This window comes from Leuciscus leuciscus (genome assembly GCF_965113295.1).
Source record: "Leuciscus leuciscus genome assembly, chromosome: 2".
NCBI classification, from domain to species: Eukaryota; Metazoa; Chordata; class Actinopteri; order Cypriniformes; family Leuciscidae; genus Leuciscus; species Leuciscus leuciscus.
The window spans coordinates 8,328,535-8,346,953 of record NC_138726.1 but is presented as its reverse complement, the minus strand read 5'-3'; the positions used below and the strand labels follow the sequence as shown (position 1 = coordinate 8,346,953).

The 18,419-nt window shown below is 41.0% G+C and overlaps 1 protein-coding gene across 4 annotated transcripts in view; it reads left to right on the top strand.

The window, feature by feature from the left end:
• The window catches only part of zfhx3b (zinc finger homeobox 3b), a 150,432-nt gene that overhangs the window by 111,960 nt on the left and 20,053 nt on the right, over positions 1-18,419 (top strand). For 3 of the 4 annotated variants that reach the window (XM_082161294.1, XM_082161295.1, XM_082161296.1), the window contains exon 5: positions 11,035-11,142. The exons of the other annotated variant lie outside the window; for it this stretch is intronic. In XM_082161294.1, coding sequence (XP_082017420.1) covers positions 11,035-11,142 — 108 coding nt within the window. The remainder of the gene's footprint in view (positions 1-11,034; positions 11,143-18,419) is intronic. 4 annotated transcript variants of the gene reach the window in all.

Here is an 18,419-nt window from a genome sequence, read left to right as displayed (position 1 = left end):
AAGAGGAAGGAGAGACACTTTTGAGCAGCGTTATGTCATGTTCGCATTCTGCTTCCTTGGGCACCTCATTTGTCTCGACGTGACAAAAATTATCTTCGCCCACCAGTATATTTGATGAATTTTGACTGCTGTGTGTATTGAAATCAAAACAATCGCCTGGTTAATGATACTGCAGTAATTCTACTGTTTTATTTCATATTTAATTTTTTATTATTTTCAATCAAGATTATAGTGAATAGTCCCTTGATGGACGCTAGGCTATCCTAATATCTGCCTAATGTCATCTGCCACAGCTCGCTATTGTCACCATATGCATTGTTTTTTTCTCAGAAAGAGCGTTAGATGCTCTTAAGCACTGTAAGTTTTCATTTTGCTAGTTACACTTTTCACCACATCATTTCCTAAATGAAAATGTGCTCTGCAACCCTGTAATGAGAATGTAGTGTGACTTTAATTATGAAAAAATGAGCATTTCCTTTCATTTGGCATGAGCTCTGAAGTACAACATTTTAGTTGGGCTGTCAGAATGCATGCATATACTAGGGCATATACTCATGCACAAAACACACACGCAAATATTAATTGTCAGCCGGATAAACATATCTATAGTAATTACATCAGAAAATGGAGATGGGGCCGATCATGTTGTGCATAATTACTGCAGAAAAACAATGCATGTCTATTAAGCGTCATTATGGAGCTTTCACGGATAGCAATCCAATTATCACTAGTTTGTTTCTCACTGTAAATAGGCACATTCGAGACAGTGCAGCTCCGCAGTGTCTGGGCGTCTCACGGCACTAAAAGAGCAGCGATTTTTAAAGCTGCCGTATTAGATATGTGACCATCAGCTGATCTGAGATCAGAGGGCAGGCTGGTTGTTGCCATGCAGCCAGGGCTCTGATGGCTGCTGAATTATTTATCCCGGCTGCAGGACGTTTGCCACAGAGATCCAGACCCCAGTATGGCGACAACGGTCCTCACTTGTGGCCATTAGATGCTGTCTTGTTCTACAGAAGGAGAGTGTGTGTGCGGTGGAGGGCGAATAACGGGGGTTCGGGATGACCCCCCTGCTCAATTACTTCACGCTGGGTTGACCCAAACGCCTCTTTGTCACTAAAGAGAGTGAGCAAGGCGAGATTCTACAGATCAAAGTGCAGAACTTTTAATTAAGAAAGAGAAATGGCTTTATTTGTACCGAAAAAAGAAAGATAGAACCAACCAGACATTTTCCTATTAAGGAGAAATGTCAAGCACAGTGGTGAAGCGATAGTCTGCGCGCTTTCCTTTGTTGTCCCTCCTGACATTGCGGGCTAATTTTTCATGGTTATTTGAACTGGAAAATGAAAGAGAGGTTTGCGATTATTTCCTATAAATGACAACACAATCGCATTACGCTTCAGTACAAACACAGAGAGGATATTGCCTTTTCATATTTCATGTGAACGTAATGGATGGGTTATGCAAAGAGGCCCAGAAAGAAAGACAAATGGAGGAAGGGAGCAGCAAGTGTTTGATTTGTATTAGAAAATGGCCTGAAAGTGGGACGGATGAACCGTATTTCCCTTTTTTCAATAACTGGTGGCGGTACTGAGCTTGTTTTAAGTGCCCGCACAATGTAAAGATTGGATTTCTGTAGCAGATTGCTATTAGCTGCCACTGGGGGTGGAACTGCAGCGATCCGGTGTGTGTGTGCAGGGGGAAGCTTTTCTGTGTGTCCACACCGCTGCCTCTGCCTGGCTGTGTTCCGACTGGAATAGCTACTGGTGTACTGTTTACTACATATATGGCTTGGGATAAAGCATTATGCGCTGTATGATCTATTGCATATCTGTTGTTATTACACGGCTCTGTGGAATACTTGATTCTGATTGGTTAATCACGTCATCTAGCATTATGTTATTCCCTAATAACAACCAGTAAAAACTGATAACACAGGCTTGTCCGGGTTACTGAAGTCAGCGCTATACGCTTGCTTGAAAAGTTATTTCTTTGTGGAAGTTTTGTGTTTGGTGAGCTAATAAAATATTAAAACGCAAATCAATATTTTGTGTACAATTATTTAATTATAGCATCTGAGTATCGCAGACTCGCTCTCTTGTTTCATACAAACGCAGCCGCTGCATTTTCCAACGATTGTTTTGTACGCTTTAATGGATTATAAGATAACAAATAAGTACGATTTTAAAAGAGTTTAATCTCAAATCAATATCTCTTATCCACATAATTATTTATGTGGCTAAATGCCGTGTAATAAGTGGTGCTGTATGACTGTACCATATCCCTTAAATGTCCGTCTAGTTTGAACTCGCTGCTTGCTAGCAACTGCTTTCTTTGCTGGAAGCTTTGCTTTTAAAGACCTAATAAAATATTTCAGCTCAAGTCAATATTTTGTGTCTTATTATTTACTTATGTGCTAAGTAATAAGCCGGATAATGTATATCCAGCCGGTTGTTATCTCAGAATAAACCCCTTCAGGTTGATGCAAGACATGTCCTGATCACTCTGTCGGGGTTTATTCCGCGATAACAACCGGCTGGATGTACATTATCCCTTACGTATTCCATAGCTAAAAAATTTGCATGCCATCCACAGTACACAAAAGTAAGAGTAACATGCTAGAATGCTATTCCAATTCCAAACACAACCCAACTTAACTTATGAACACTACACACGGGCGGCTCTTCCCACACCTCTCACGTCCTTCCCAGCTGTGAGGGTGCAGTGAAATCCCAGGGCTCAAAAACATCAATATGAACCCCACTCTTATATTTCTAAAATAAAATTGATTAAGTCATCTGGTATTCATAAGCCTTAAAAATTCTGTTTTATCTCCTGGTCCGCTGACATAAACAAGCGGGTGGTGCTACACGGGGTCTTCAATTGCAGGATACACTTTTCCTACAGAACACCTTGGTGCGTGCAGAGCCCACCTATGGCGTGATGCTGCCTTGTTTGAGTTTGAGTTGTGTTTACTTAATGTCTGTTTTTCGAAGAATGTGGACTCGTGTTGCATTATCCACACGGAGGCCGTGAGCGGCAACATGCGTACGCCGTAACGACCGCACGCCAAGGTGGTCCCTACATACATACGTGCGTACGTTCAGACCGCATTGATTTTCTGAGCTAATACCTCTACAGAGTGATCCACAGGCAGATGGATGCACTACAAAGATATGCAAATCCCACGCTCAATATATCGACAGGCGGAGATCTTTCTCAGACGTCCCACTGTACCAGGCAGAGCAGTCTAAAGAGAGACGTAAACAGATAAGTAGCTGTTAATAGACAGGCGCTGGCTTATACAAACATTGGACAAACCTTCCTGGACCTCCACAAATCCTCAGTCAAACTTTTTTTTTTTTTTTTTTTTGGTATGAAGCCCCCAAAAAAATTGCCGCCAGGAAGCCATGTTGGTTGGCGCAGTATCCACCTTAATAAGCAACATTTGAATATGAAATATGAAAAGCTTGGAATATGAAAAGCAGCGATTGTATTGTGTTCTCACAAAGGGGAAATGTGATTATAATGACATCTGAATTGTGTTAGAGAAAAACTGGTGTTTGTTTTCTCCTGTCACTGTTTGTACATTAGCACTGTGTTCACATTCAAACACATGCATTTCCACATCAAATATGACTGATCAAGTCGAATATCACACTTAATTCCGTGTTTCTCTGTATGCAAACACTCCACCTGGTAATTAAATTGAGTTTGTGGCCAGTGCCGTACACGAGGAGAGATGAGCTATGAACAGAATAGCTGTGACAGTTTCAGGTTATATGATTTTTATGTCCCTTTTTACCAAATGAAAAATCAATACGTTTTTTTTCCGGGTTATACATATTCAGTGCGCCGTCAAGCCCCAGCCCTTAATGGGAGGGGGGTATCTGCTCGGCTGTCACAACTGTACCATCACATTTTCCGAGCCACTGGTGAATATATCAGACTGGATGTGGTTGCCCTTCTTGACTTTTTATTTTATTTTTGTCGTCCTTGCGTTCCTCCTCCTTTTCCTCCTGTCTCAAAATAACAGAAAGCAGTGTAGTATGAGATAGCGATGAAGAAGGAAAAGATAGGTTTGGGTAGAACGAGAGCAGTAGGCCAGTAGTGCGGTGCTGTGGCTGTTGAGGGACGCTCTGACAGTCCGTTCTCGCCTTTGTGCAGCAAAATGTCTCCAGGCGCAGGAGAGCAACCTCCATGCGGCCCTTTCAACCTCACAGAGCGGAGAGCGCAGGGTAGGGAAAGCACAGCACACTACTCTGCTGTTAATGTGTTTTGTGTTTGAGAGACTGCTGTCAAACACTGCCTAATGGCTCCTGTGTGTGTTTGTTTGCACAAATGTCCCCACAAGGATAGTAAAACCTGAAATCACATACAGTGTAGAGACCAGCATTCTCAGTGGTATTATCATTTCATGCCATGACTGTACCATGGTATTGACACCATAGTTTTATAACAGTTGAGAGCTTGGAAAATCATGAATTTTTTGATTGTACTTTAAATACTCATCCATAATTGTATTTTTAAAATCTTTTAAAAAATCTGGGTTTCTATGACCTGGCAATTTTAAAATAAAAGTCATGAAAATTTCTATTGTTATTATGGTCCCATTAGCTTTCACTAACAATGAGCAAAACATTAACATTTTTCACAACGCTGTAACATTTTTACAGTATTTATTCATCTTTGTTAAAGTTAATTAATACAAATATTGACTGTTCATTGTTAGTTAATGTTAGCGTGGGTCCATTAAATAATAATAAAAGAGACAACTTTTGATTTGAATAATGTATTAGTAAATGTGGAAAATAAGATTAATTAAGCATTAAGATTAATAAATGCTTTTGAAATATTTTAATTGTTGGTTCGTGTAAACTAATGTAGTCAACAAATGGAACCTAAGTGTTACTGTAAATATTATTATATTATACTATACTATACTATACTATACGATATTATATTATATTATATATTTTTTTTTAAATACATATGTTTCAATGTGATTAAATTGTTCAAGTTAGTTTTTTTTGTTATGATTTGGTCAAACCGGCACACAAAATGATCTGAATGATTAATTAGCCATTCAGTCTGAATCAAAGTGATTTAGAAAAAAAAATGTATAAAGTAAAATGACGGGACATGTCATAGATATTTATTGGATCAAGATGAATGACCAAAGGCATTCAGCTGACATGTGTACATAGACAAGCAATTAAAAAAATAGCTTGGACAAAATGCACACATGCGTCCTGTTAGAACAGCCCCAACACGGTAAACCTGCCTTCTGTTTATTTATGTATTTCACTGTAATTTTGTGCGAGCGGTGTGATATATGTCACTTTCAAGTCACTTCCTCATGATGTCAGGCACAGATCAGAAGCTATTGGAAATGTCACGCTTTTGATGCGATGTCACATCGGGTATTGAAACGAAATGATGTCTGTTTAGAAGAGGAGGATTTGACAGTGCCGGTGTAAATTCGATTTCCCCTGATTAGCCGTCTCCTTCCGCCACAGACTGCGCCAGTAGGTGAGCCGTCCACTGAAATGGCCAGTGATTTTGAAAGGCTTGGGGGATCAAATTAAGTGTTGCGCAGAGGGCGTGTGGGGTCGGCTCAGAGGGTGTATGGAGAGCCGACGGAGAAGGACGGGGGAGGGGTGACGTGAACCTCTTGTTCTAAGGCAGAGTGAGCTTTCCCTTCTGTTTGTGATCAACTTGATGTTTAAAGTTTGCTAGCTGTTAGCTAGCCCACCCTCCTCCTTCTCTTCCTCCTCCTCCTCCCGTGCCTCCCCCCTCTGGCGCACAGCCCCATGGAGACACAAAGTATTCATTCACATTTAGATTTGGGGGTCACGACAGGGCCAGTGCTGAGCGAACGCCATGGCTTCTGGAAGGCAGGTCAGGAATCTAGCACATAACTCAGCCCCGCTCCGATACAGAGCCACGGCCCTTTAAACCAAAGAGGTATTTAGCTTTTCTTTTTTCATGCTAGAGGTGAGTGTGTGCTTGTTTGAGAGTGTGTGAGAGTGATAAAGAAGGACAAACACGAGGTTGTCCTGTATTCGTCCTCGTGTTTTGGGGTGTGTTTGAGAGGGAGGGTGTTGCCGTTGTTTGGGAGTGTGGTCACCATGCGCACTATGTTGGTCTTGCTGACGTTTGCCTGACTCACGCTCTGTGTTTATGGTGACGGAGGGGTTTACCCAGAGTGCATTGTTTTGAACGGGTAAACTGTTTTGCTTCAAAAGCAGTTTTGGAGAGCAGCTTAAATATTTGGTCATGAAGTTATTTTTCATGTCACGATTATGTGGTTATGTTTGCTCACAGCATTTATTTTCTAAAAAATGAGTAATGAAGTGGCTTTGACTGCAAGACATTTTTTTGTGTTTACTTTTACTTTTTTAGTGTTTACATTAGTGTATTCCAGATTCTGATTGGCTGACAGATATTCCAAGGTGTTGTTTTTTTAAAAGTTTTCTATAACTTCACAAAATGAAATTTCACTTTCACGCTGCATGTTTTTCTGAACCAAAAATGTGTTTTATCACCATTCACACCTTATGTAGATGTGGTAACTGTGGTATAAGTGAATTTTATTCAGGACCGCTATGTTGACCTGCTTTTCATTTTTTAAAATTCAGCGGCCAATCATCAATTATTCCTGACTTATTGTAATCCATTTGATGGACAGTTTCAGAAGGGTTTTCGCCCATCCAGTGATGTTGTCTACAGATTGCGGCTGGTCTGGGACGAAGGCAGTGTTTTTTTGTGTGTTGTGGTTTAGAGGGGGGTCCTGTTTGGGGTGGGAGGGGCACGGACAGGGCCGGAGAAGTGCTGATATGAGGAGCGGACAAAGCGTGAAAGCCCCCAGCATGGAGCCTATGTCCCATTGTCCCGCAGAACCCTTCTGTCACTTTCATTTTACACCGCGCTCTCCGAAGTCAGGACAGCTTTGATATAGGGAAGGGGTGCGGGAGGGGATGGCGGGGGGCCAGAGGGGGATCTCGTAGGAAAATAAAAAACAGGACAAGCAAGGGAGAGAGAGAGAGAGATAGAGTCCGTGAGGTGTGAAATAAGATTGCTTTTTTATCCAACAGTGCAGCGTTAAAGACAAGGAAACTGTCTGTTGTGGGGCAAAATAAGGGGGAGAAAGCGGTATATGGGGGGTGGAAGACGAAGGGGAAATGTGGCCCCACAGATTTACAGTGATGTGCGCTGTGACACCTGGTTAAAATGATAACCAGTGCTTCGGTAATCCTAATGAGAGTAATGAGAAAGAGCAGCCGCTCACAGAGAGACTGGCTCACATCGTTCCACTGCGCTCTGGCTGGAGGAAAGGTGAGGCGAGGCAGGCCAGAGACTCGCTTCGAGAGCCAATTCTAGACCTTCAGAGGATCCCAAGAGCTTCTCAGGTACGGTCCCTCAATGTGTACGCATTTTCGAGAGCGTCAGGCTGATTCCTGATGAGTTCGATGCTGGGTTTGTGGTATGAATATGCACACCGGCCCTTCGGTCTGGGTAGGAGAGGCTGGATGAAGCAGTGGTTAGCATGTATTATTTATTTGGCGGTTTGTGCCTGTCAGTATGATTAGTATGTGTGTAATCACCGTTCTTCTGGGGAAACGGGGGAAGGCAGCTCGGCCTCATCTGAAGGTAATCGCGCTGTCTTCTGAGTCTCATCGCTTGGCGCTGACTTCCTGTCTAGCATCTGCTTTTGTCATCTCCACATATTTCTCTGTCCGTGATCTGTATATATTTGTCTGTGCCTTTCTAACCTCTCTGCCTTCATCTGCTCTGTGTATGTGTCTTGCCAATTTCTCTTCCTTGCTTGTATAGGGTGACACCTATAGGTCAACGTGAGATACTGCATGCTGAGAGAGACTGTGTGTGCTGGGCATGCGGTTTGAATGCTTCATCTGCAGTTCTCTCACACATTATCATGCGTTTCTGAGTCCGCCGATACGACCTCCTTACAAAATTAAAGTCCATTTTCTGTATCCCTCCATGTCTGGCTTCGTTGAAATGTTGTGGTATTGTGTTTCCTCCGAGAACAGGCGTGCTTTGTAATTTCAGGCACTGCGGTGGGCTTATTCGGTTGGCGTGATTAGATTAAGGCAAAAGTTAATATCACTGTACGAGGACGGGTTAATGAGGACGATTAATTAGAAAGCCTAACCTTCAGGGTATTGTCCTTTACATTTTTAGGATTTGGGTTAGCAAATGGCCTCTCGCCATAGCTGCGAGTGCTTCCTCTTAATCTATTTCCAGGCCAGATCTATGACTACATTTGGGTGGGTCCTTTCATTTGCAGCTTACTCTAAGGCCACTTGTGACCTTTCATTAATTATGGCTGGCCCGGGTTTAATCATTGTGTACTGCGGTGGTGGTGGAGATGAGGAATAGGCACATTCATTTGCCTCTTAGACACACAGCCATGGAATTAAATGTCTACCTATCTGAGTACTACTGTGGGGAGGGTGGTCGGCGTATAGTCAGGGAGCGAGAGGTTGATGAGAAAAAGGTGAGAGATGATTTAGGGTGGCAGCTGTTGCATGAAGCGACTCTCTATTAAGAGAAGTAAGTGTGCTAGAGCAGGAATTAGACACACTGGCGGCTCTTCTAGAGGTGTAAAATCTACCTGGGGATTATTTTGTAATCTAGCTGCTTCTGACTCCATATCATATAGTAATTCCCAGCCTGGTGAAGGTGGATTTATCTAGACTGCAATGCATGTTGCTTTCATTTTTTTTTTTTTTTTTTTGCCTTTCCAGCCCATTACTCAGTCCAATGCTGGGTAATGTTGGTTTGTGGGGAACGGAAATTGCTTGTTGCCTTGGGAACATAACAGAAACAGGCACGTTTGTGAAATAATGACATTTTCTATATGTATATATAGGCAGTTATTCCACTGAATCAGTGTGGTCTCTTGAGTAATATGGCCTAACTGCATAATCCATACTGCGATCAAGCTCTAGGTGCTCCATCTACACCGAACACAGGTGCAAATCTCTGTGTTTTTGCTTTACGGAGCTTTTGTGGTTGTTTTTAGAAGAAAAAAATTAGACTGAGATGAAATGAACAACACTTCTGTTTATCTACCGCCTCCTTTGTATCTGCACGCCTGTAGGTTATTATTTAATAATTTGCCTGTTATGCTGAAAAACTACTCTTGTGAATTAACACACGTAGTTTTATAACCTTGCAGTGTACGGAAGACTCTGTATACTAGTGTTCTCTTGTGTAATTACTTTCTCCCAGAATGCCACAGCGGAAACCACAGCGATTGTAGGCTTTGGCAAACGGTCTGCCCCAGTCGTGTTTCCTCTTGGTGCATCAATAATTAAAACAGTGCAACAAAATGCAGAATTACACATAGCAATCCACACAAGACCATCAGATGTAAATGGCTTTAACTGCTCTAGATACACACACACACACACTCTCACACACAAATGGTTTCTTGTAGCACATTAAGTCAAGGAGATGGAAATGTTTAGAGATGTTGATGTATTACTCGCAGCGAGAGAGTTATGGCGGAGGCGTTTATTAAATACGCCGCTCCATGTTCATGCAGAGACCAAAAAAGCGTTTTTGAAGAATGATGGATTGAGGTTGTACTTTAACAGTTCTAAAAACCGAACACTGATGAGAATAAACTTTAATGGATTGCGGGGCGGCTTTTAAAAAAACCCGGCTGGTCCGGATTCAAGTCGCGTCCCGGGAAGGCTTCTAAAGTGGCTGGAACGTTATTCGACAATAAAAGCTGTTTTAAGTTAAGGGTTCCAATATTGTCGTGGAATAGCGCTCTTTGAGCGTGGAGATGAATATTTGAACAGGATATTTCAACGGCCGTTGTTGTCCTGTCGATACATCAATAACCCACCTGATAGAGTGTAGAGTGCAGGGGGAGGCATTTTCAAAAGAACATTTAAGTACATTTGCTGAGAATTAGCTGACTTGTGTAATAACTGATAAGGCTTATTGACTGCCATGGACTTTACTGTTGCAAAATCAATGTTTGTGTGTGCTAGTCACGGTACTTTTAAACAAGCTCGGCCCAGGAAAGGGGGTGCTCGGGGTGCACGAGGTGGGAATAAAAAGGATTGATGCCCATTTTATTATCTGTTCTTCAGCATCTTCTCTCTGTTACTTATACATGGCATTATTGGAGATCCATTGTTGGGAGTTTGCTGCCTTTAAATGGCCTAATATATTGAACAGGGGGCTTTTAAGATGGTTACAGGGGATTTCTGCATTTGACTTGGCAAAATAAAATGAATTGTGGGCTGAGTTTTAAATATTTATGATGTTTTTTTTCTTTGCATTACCTTGGGTTTTAAAAATGAACTTAACCCGATATTGGTGAGCGGCCCGCAGCAAGGGACTGTAATTATGAATGTTGGGAGAGGTACTAGAGAGAGCGACGGACAGAAACTCTCCTCTCTCTCTCTCTCTCTCTCGATACTCGCACAATTATTTTTCCTGTCTGCATGCTCAGAGCCGCTGTGGAAAATGTGTGTATGTCTCTACCACATGTGTGCGGTTTGCTGCAGTTTTATGTTCATATTAAACAGAGGAAGCCATAAAGATATTTGTGTCATGGTCCTGCATAAATGAAGAATTATAACTGTGGAGTCGAGGCTCGTTTTAAAAGAAATCTCTATAAAATGATGCCATCAAAAATATAAGACATTATGAAAATAATCATGTGCTTAAAAAGAGTGAAAGATATAATTCTGCAAATGCATTTTGGAGATACAAATATATTATTACAGAAAAATGCAAGTGCATATATATATATATATATATATATATATATATATAATCTTGCAATTATATTTTGTGTAATTATACGGTCTAGTGTCTATGGTAGGGGAGAGAAGTGTCTGCTTTGTCTCATAACCTTGTAAATGGTTGTCAGAGAATGTAATTGTTGTGCGCTCCTATAGAAAAAATGCTGCCGTCCCTTTAAGTGCTTCCACCAATTCTGATGGAGTGCTGATTTACATATCCCATCCTCTCCTCCCCCTTCAGGAGAGCTGAGTGAGGATGTGGAGGCTGCCAGTGAGACCACCACAGATCAGGAGGACCAAACCAAAGACAGAGAGAGTGGGGGGGAGAGGGAGCTCACCAAAGGGACAGGTAAGCCCTATCTTTCCAATTCACTATACAGGGAGTCCATTATAACAAGGGACTGCTAGATGTTTACATATATAGTCACTTAGAAACCTTTATATTCCACAACTCCAGTGTAGTGGCTTATTAAATAAGGTGATGTTTTACCACAAATATTTCAGTGCACTTTAAGAAGCATTTTTTTTTTTTTTTTTTTTTTAAGAATCAAGCTTAATTTAATATGTTTTATTTCTCACCCTTGAGGATTTAGTTGGAATTCCCGGGGAAAAAAAATATCCCTGATTACGGCGAATCTGTTCAAGTGACAAAAACACAAGTCAGGGCCTACGTACAGAGTTACAGAGCGGCCATGTGTCTGAACACATGTGACCGTGTTCTCTGCCTCACACACACACACACACACACCTCTGAAGAATGCTATCAGATAGGAGTATTTTGCAGGCTGGGATTGGGGGCGGTTGTGGCAGGTGCAGGTGTCAGGTTTCATAGAGAGGTGTGGTTTAAGAGGAGGGGGGCTGCCTGGGGTGTTGGAGTGGATTGGAGTGGAGTGGAGAGCAGAGAGAGGCCTGTGGAGGTGTAAGTGGAGATCAGTGGTGCGTTGCTGTGCTGCTGATGTGTTCGGAAAGCTGCGAGGGCTTGTAGCACGTGCTGTGTTACGAGCTTGTGTGTGTGTGTGTGTGTGTGTGTGTGTGTGTGTGTGTGTGTGTGTGTGTGTGTGTGTGTGTGTGTGTGTGTGTGTGTGTGTGTGTGTGAGAGAGAGAGAGAGAGAGAGTCAACTGGATTCTGGTTTGTTACTATAGTCATATGTACCTGAGCATGAAATGTACCGCATTAAAAAAGTGGGGTAAAACTTTACAATATGGTCCCATTAGTTGACTTAGCTTTAGTTGATGCCCTCAAATGAACTAACTATGAACAATACATTTTTGTTACAGTGTTTTTTAATCTTTGTTAATGTTTGCTAATATAAATACAGCTGTTCTTGTTATTCATGTCAGCTCAGGTCCCTTAAATAATATACAACTTTTTGATTTTAATTATGTATTAGTAAATGTTAAAATTAACAATAACTTTAAAGATTAATACATGTTTTAGAATTATTAGTTCATGTTAATGAATGAAAATGTTAACTAGAAAACAGATATTCGGATGATTGTAATGTAATATAAATGGCACTATATTCTTTAAAACTTCGATTAAGACTACTTCTACACGGTCTCGCTGAAATTAAAGTCAAGATTTGTTACAAAAATAGTTACAAACCCATATATTTAAAAAAGTACAGAGGGAAGTTTGAAAAGATTAAAATGAATCAATTAAAATAAATAATCATGATTAATCGCCTGTTTTTTTCAGGTCTGTTTTAGGGCAAGTAAACAAAATAATGTGTGTCAGTTTGTTTGGATGACGCTCTTAGAAGTATATGTACTACTTGGCTGCACAGTATTGATTGATTCATTGAGATCTTCTATTTTACTTCTTAGGTGAATTTAATAATATTAATAATTTTGCTGAATGATATCTATAATAATATGGTTTGATAGAAAAGCACTTATGGTTTGTTTCAATAAAGGTATACTTAATATGAATGGTGCTGCAAAAAAAAAAAAAAAAAAAAACATGGTTAGGAACTTAGGAAACACATCAGTATATGCATGCATGTGCAGTTTGGACTTTAAGCATTAGTCATGTCCTCTGACAGGTGCATGCTGGTCTGAATGTGTTGGATGCCAATTTTTGTTTGCCATCTTGTGTTTGAAGTTCCATTCACGAGGAGGAGTTCAATTCGTGCCAGTGCAGAAGCCGTTTGATTGTGAGGTGGAAGTAGTCAGGGCGAACACCTGTCTGGAACAAGGGTTTTCACAATAGCTGTACCTCACAGCCGAAAGGATATACTTAACTTCATTCTTCATGATAGGAAAAACAATTTTAGTCCTTTGCATGTTCCACATTTCATTATTATTATCATTACTTTTTAAATTCCAAAACTACAGCAAAAAAGTTCATTGGAGCATTTGAAGGCAAATCTTTTAAAGCGTCGTTTGATTTTTTTTCAACTTTCATTTTAAATGAGGCTGAGTTGTTTGTGCACTTTGAGCGAGTGCCACTCAGCTTTGATGGGGAGAAATAATGATATGCATCGCCTGCCTGAAAATGGCTAAAAGTATATTTTAACACATCAAAATAAAGCACTTTAAAATGCATTAAAATGAGCTGTTTGATTAATAATTCAGCCGTTACCTGTGGTGCCGAAGAAGACGACTATTGCGCATTAGGAGCCCTGCGTCTTTTCTGAAAGGCATGCAATTCCATACAAGAATATTCAATTCTTTTCCTCCCCCTGTCAGTTGCTAATCACCAAATAAGTGTGTTTCTGTGTCTTCACAAAGGAAAGATGTGCTTGCATATGAAAAATTTACAGGCTTCCCAGCAGCTTATTAGGAACGCTTAGTTAAAAATAGCGTGCATTAGGAAGCCAGGTCTAGGGTGCCGTTTGATGTCTGAGGAGAGGTAGAGAGGGGAGGAAGGAGTGACGGGGGTGGAAGAGTGAAACCTGGTGGTGTTGTGATCTAAGATACTGGTGCTGCTTTAATGGAAGCTTTTTTATATTCTTTTTCTAATCGTGTTTAGAACTCACTTTCATGATTGACGGACAGAGCGGCGTGAGACTGCGCTACGAGAGGCTTTCTTGAACCCCTGCCTGGGAAGCACTGGAATGCTTTTAGTAAACAGAGGCACTCTTGTTTTGGCTGGAGATTGTCTGAGAATGTGTGTGGAGAATGTGTCAATGATGAGCCGCTGGACTCCGTCGCGATGGGGACGTAGCTAACCTGTTATTTAAAGGCACGCATCCGAGCGGATTTAAGTCACACTGTCAAAGCGGGCCTGTCATTAGTGTTGTTGAAGTTTTTCCTCTCATCCTAGTCATGCGAACACCGAGCGTTGAAATGTGGGAGCGCTTCACAGATGACACTCAAGGCGAGCGTGTTAGTACCATCCGAGTTAAGCCGTAGCCGTTCCTGATGGGTCTCATTTGGTGCATGTAGAGGTAGTTTGTGCACGATGGGTATCTTTTAAGCATGTCAGCACATACAGGGAAAAAGATATATATTTATGTTTAATTGTAAGAGCTAGAACTATAGAGAGTGAAGGTATGGTAAATTGCTAGATTCCAAAAGTATTTGTTAATAAATATATCAAATATTTGATAAAGGTGAGTCCTGATCATTTGGTGAACATGGTTAACATTAGTGCAGTGGGATGATGGGGCTTTATTGAAGCTAGAAGGGTGGTTATGGGGCAGAAAATAAGGATAGAGGAAGTTACGGATGGACAGAGAAAGGGGAGGATATGTGGCAATGTGGAGCTGGAAGAGATGAGCAGAATTGTTAATTCACTTAAGGACTAAGGAGCAACCAAAATATGATTTGAAATATTTAACATAAATATAGGACGGGAGGGGGTGGTTTACAGGCGACTGCCGTCCTCGGCAGGTTTATGAATATTTCCTCCCAACCCCCAACTTTCAAATCACTGGGGTTATAGAGAGGGAGGGAAAATAATCTGATGCAGGTCAGACGCTATCTGACACGCCAGCAGCAGCCCTCCAAATTGGTTCCGTCTCTTTTGCCTTATGCATTAACTTAAATATATGAATGTCAGTGATTGGATGCACAGGGGACGGTGTATATTTGTGTGTGTACAGGAGAGAAAGAGACAGCAGTGAGAAGGACAGCAAAATAATTGTCCTCTGACTGCAAGGTGGACATTAGCACCCCCTGGACGCAGAGGAAGTGTATTACAAGTTTCCATCTCCTAGCATTATTTCATGGCCTTGATGTCCATCAATAGTTTTACAGGAGTTGATGTGAACAGGCAGGGGCTCTAGCCGTTGCGTGTTATAATCGTAGTTAATGCAACCGTAGCTGTCAGGGTTGTCAGCTGACTTAGTGAATATCGCTGAAGAAATGGCATGAAAACTGTCATGATTTTTATGATGCCATATTTATTGCATCATCCTGAGGGTGTTTTAAGATGAATTTACCAGGTAGTGAAACGATCTGAAAAGCATGTCACTGAAGTTCTTCCTAACGCCCTGTCTCTGAAACAAAGCATCAATCAAAGCTGTTTTAAAAGCACCAACGCGTTTGCATATTCATATCGTGTCCTTTAAAACATGTCATCCCTTCAATTAAAATTATTTTTGTCTTGAGGACTAATAGGCTATAAATTGTCCTTGTTTGTGAGCCAGCGCTCACATAGACCTGTGTTTATGAGTCTTACTCCCTGTATTCTAATTGGCATGCCGTCCTGAGAGAGAGAGAGAGAGAGAGAGAGAGAGAGATGCATGTATGGGTGTCAGTGTGTGTATGTCCTCTAAAGGTGATTGCGGCATTAGCTCCCGCCTAGCAATTGGAAGATTAATAACACGTCCACTAATTGATATCTCCTTTTAATTTCTTCATTTTAAATTTGTCTTTGTAGCAGTCACGCCTGTGGGGCTACATGGGCACTTCCTTTGCAGAGCCATGGAGGTGGTCCTTTCATTTAATAGTGGGTTATACACCAAGGGAACTGTGATATGATAAGCCGCAATATGGAATGGCGTTGGCGTCAGGCTTTGGTTGTAATTTTCTTTATTTGAAATTAATTGATGCAGAGTAATTACCTGAGAAATATGAGGTGAAATGGAATATAGCCCTTTGTTGCTCAGGGCACCATCGCGGCCTGCAGATTAAAAAGAGGAGGGAAAAGGGGGGCGGGGGTGAAGATGAGCAGAAAACGATAATATTGGGTTATTGTTAGCTGTGGTAAAAGTGAATGACTTATAGCGCTGGGGAGTTGGACCGCTCCTTTGTATTAATGGTTAAATAGCAGAGGGACTAGGAGGAGAACTGTCATGAGTGAGGTCTGGGGAGAAAAGCGGGAAAGACAGGAGAACGATGGAGAAGGTTTGACCTCTTGAAAAGAGAAGCATGGGATGGCATTGTTCTGATTCTGACTTTTTAACTAGTAACCAGCTAGTTCCATGGTCAACCAGCTTACCCAGAAGGACCGTGCTGGTTTCTTCCTTAGTGCTTGGTTTCCAGTTCAAATATCTAAACATTGTTAAATCAAGATACATTGACTAGAGAAGCAAAATTACCAAAGATTTTAAGTCTTGTTTTCTGAAAATTAAGTGAATTTATACTTAAATCAAGAAGTCTGTCAATGGGGTAAGAAATATAAGCAAAATGAAATATATAATAAATATATAATCTTAACATACAGTACAACCTTAATAAAATCCTTTTTTTTTCTTCTGTAGACAAGGGCCAAACCATCTATAGACCTCTATTGAGCATGTTGATGGGTTGCTGCTGATTGTGTTGGAAAGTGGTCAGGCTTTTTGTAGGACTCATTATGTCCAAGTATAGACTTGCCTTTTTTAGGAGCAAAAGCTGGGCTGGATAAAGTAAGGATGAATTGATCACCTGACGTTTCCCATGCCTTCTTGGAAACACATCTGCTGAGTTTTCGCAAATGCACATGATGCACTCCATATGCCAGGGGAAATAATTTTTCTACTCTTTCCCTGTCCGCCCACTTGCAGTGTCCAGTTAGTCTCGTAGGAGATGACTTCCCAAGGACACCTGGGTGATGATATGATGGCAGCTGTGGTTACATTTGTGGACATTTTCAGAGGCGCAGGACTTGTTGCGTTATTGCTGTCCTGCTCGTGTCAGTCGCACACTTGTCCGGTGCCTCCCTCCTATGAAAGTGCTTCACCTCTCTGATTTAGAGGCTTAGCACTCAGCACTGACAGCCTCCTCTGGCTGGCTGAGAAATGCTGCTCAGCTCCAAGGCTTGAGAAAAGGTGCCAAAGTCCAATTCACTTACGGGACACTCCAGAACAAAGACCTCCTGCTTACGGAAAAGGCCCATGAATTAATAATCACCTAATTGACTTTTAAGACTTTTTTCACTGCTTCTCCTTTGGCTTTTGTGATGTCAGATGAAAGTTGGGGCGTTGTCGCTGTCTCTGTGGGTTTTGCTGCAAGCGTGCTCTACTGCTGAATGGTAGAATTGAGGTCAGATGTACAGATACTACATTAGGATGGTTTCGAGAAGACTGATGTAGTTCCCACTCCTTTAAATACAGGAAAATACCACCAGAAAACTAAAACTAATGCTAGTCATTTTTTTGTAACACTGTTTCTGTGAGGGCAAAATCCATTTCTTATATGTACTAAATATCAGTTATTCTATCAGTGTATGCATTAGGCAGCTATTTTGCCATTTTGATATTATTTGTGCAGGCCAATATTTAGCCATTTACCATTTTTAAAACATTTTAAAATTAAGCCAAAATTTTACCATTTTGAGATGATTCATGTATGTCGATATTTGGGCATTTGGAAATGAATCAATATAGACAATGATTATGCTTTTTGAGATTATTTATATTGACTGATATTTAGACATTTTAGGTTTTATGATCTGGGAATATTTATTTATTTTTTAAATTTGCCAGCCACCGGCAGCGTTTTTGATCATTTACACAAAAATCTCATGGCCACCAGAATAGTTTGAGGCATGAATATCCAAACATCCATAATATCAAAAAGAAAGAACAGAGCCTCTGCTTTAAAAAAAATAAAAATAAAAATTAATACTTGATTGTGGGTAAGTTTCATAAAAAAAGCAACATTTTGAACAAAAAGCTGAGAAAATAAAATCGAAGACTACAACATGCATAAGCAATCTCTTTTTTCTGCTCCTTTTTTGCCTGTATTTTGATTCAGAGATTCAGAAAATTCCATCAATAATAACAATAATATATATATGTATGTATATGTATATACATAAAAAAAAAAAAACATTTTAACATGTTTGTTCTGGTTAATTCATTTTGTGTTCATCTCCTTTTACGCTTATAATACCCTGCTTTTTAAGATTTGGCGTTTGAAAACCCATATTGGTCAACCACTAGCACACAGTAAACATACCGGAGCCTGACACACATAGCCAGGTTCATGAGCAGAGACCAGGGAGAGGGAGGGGAGCGAAAGAGAGACCCCCGCCTTCAGGTTCTGGTCATGGTCTCTAATAACGGATCTGACCTGCTCAGATGTCGAGGCATGTTCCTGCGGCCGCCCAACCGTGCCGAACACACACGCATTGCACATGCCAACAGTCCGCTTTCTTTTCCTGTTTATTGGTCTCCATTTTGTTCCAGCGTGCTCTGTGATGATGTTTTCCCCCGCTCTTCTCCCTCCGTCTCCTGACAACAGAAAACAGGA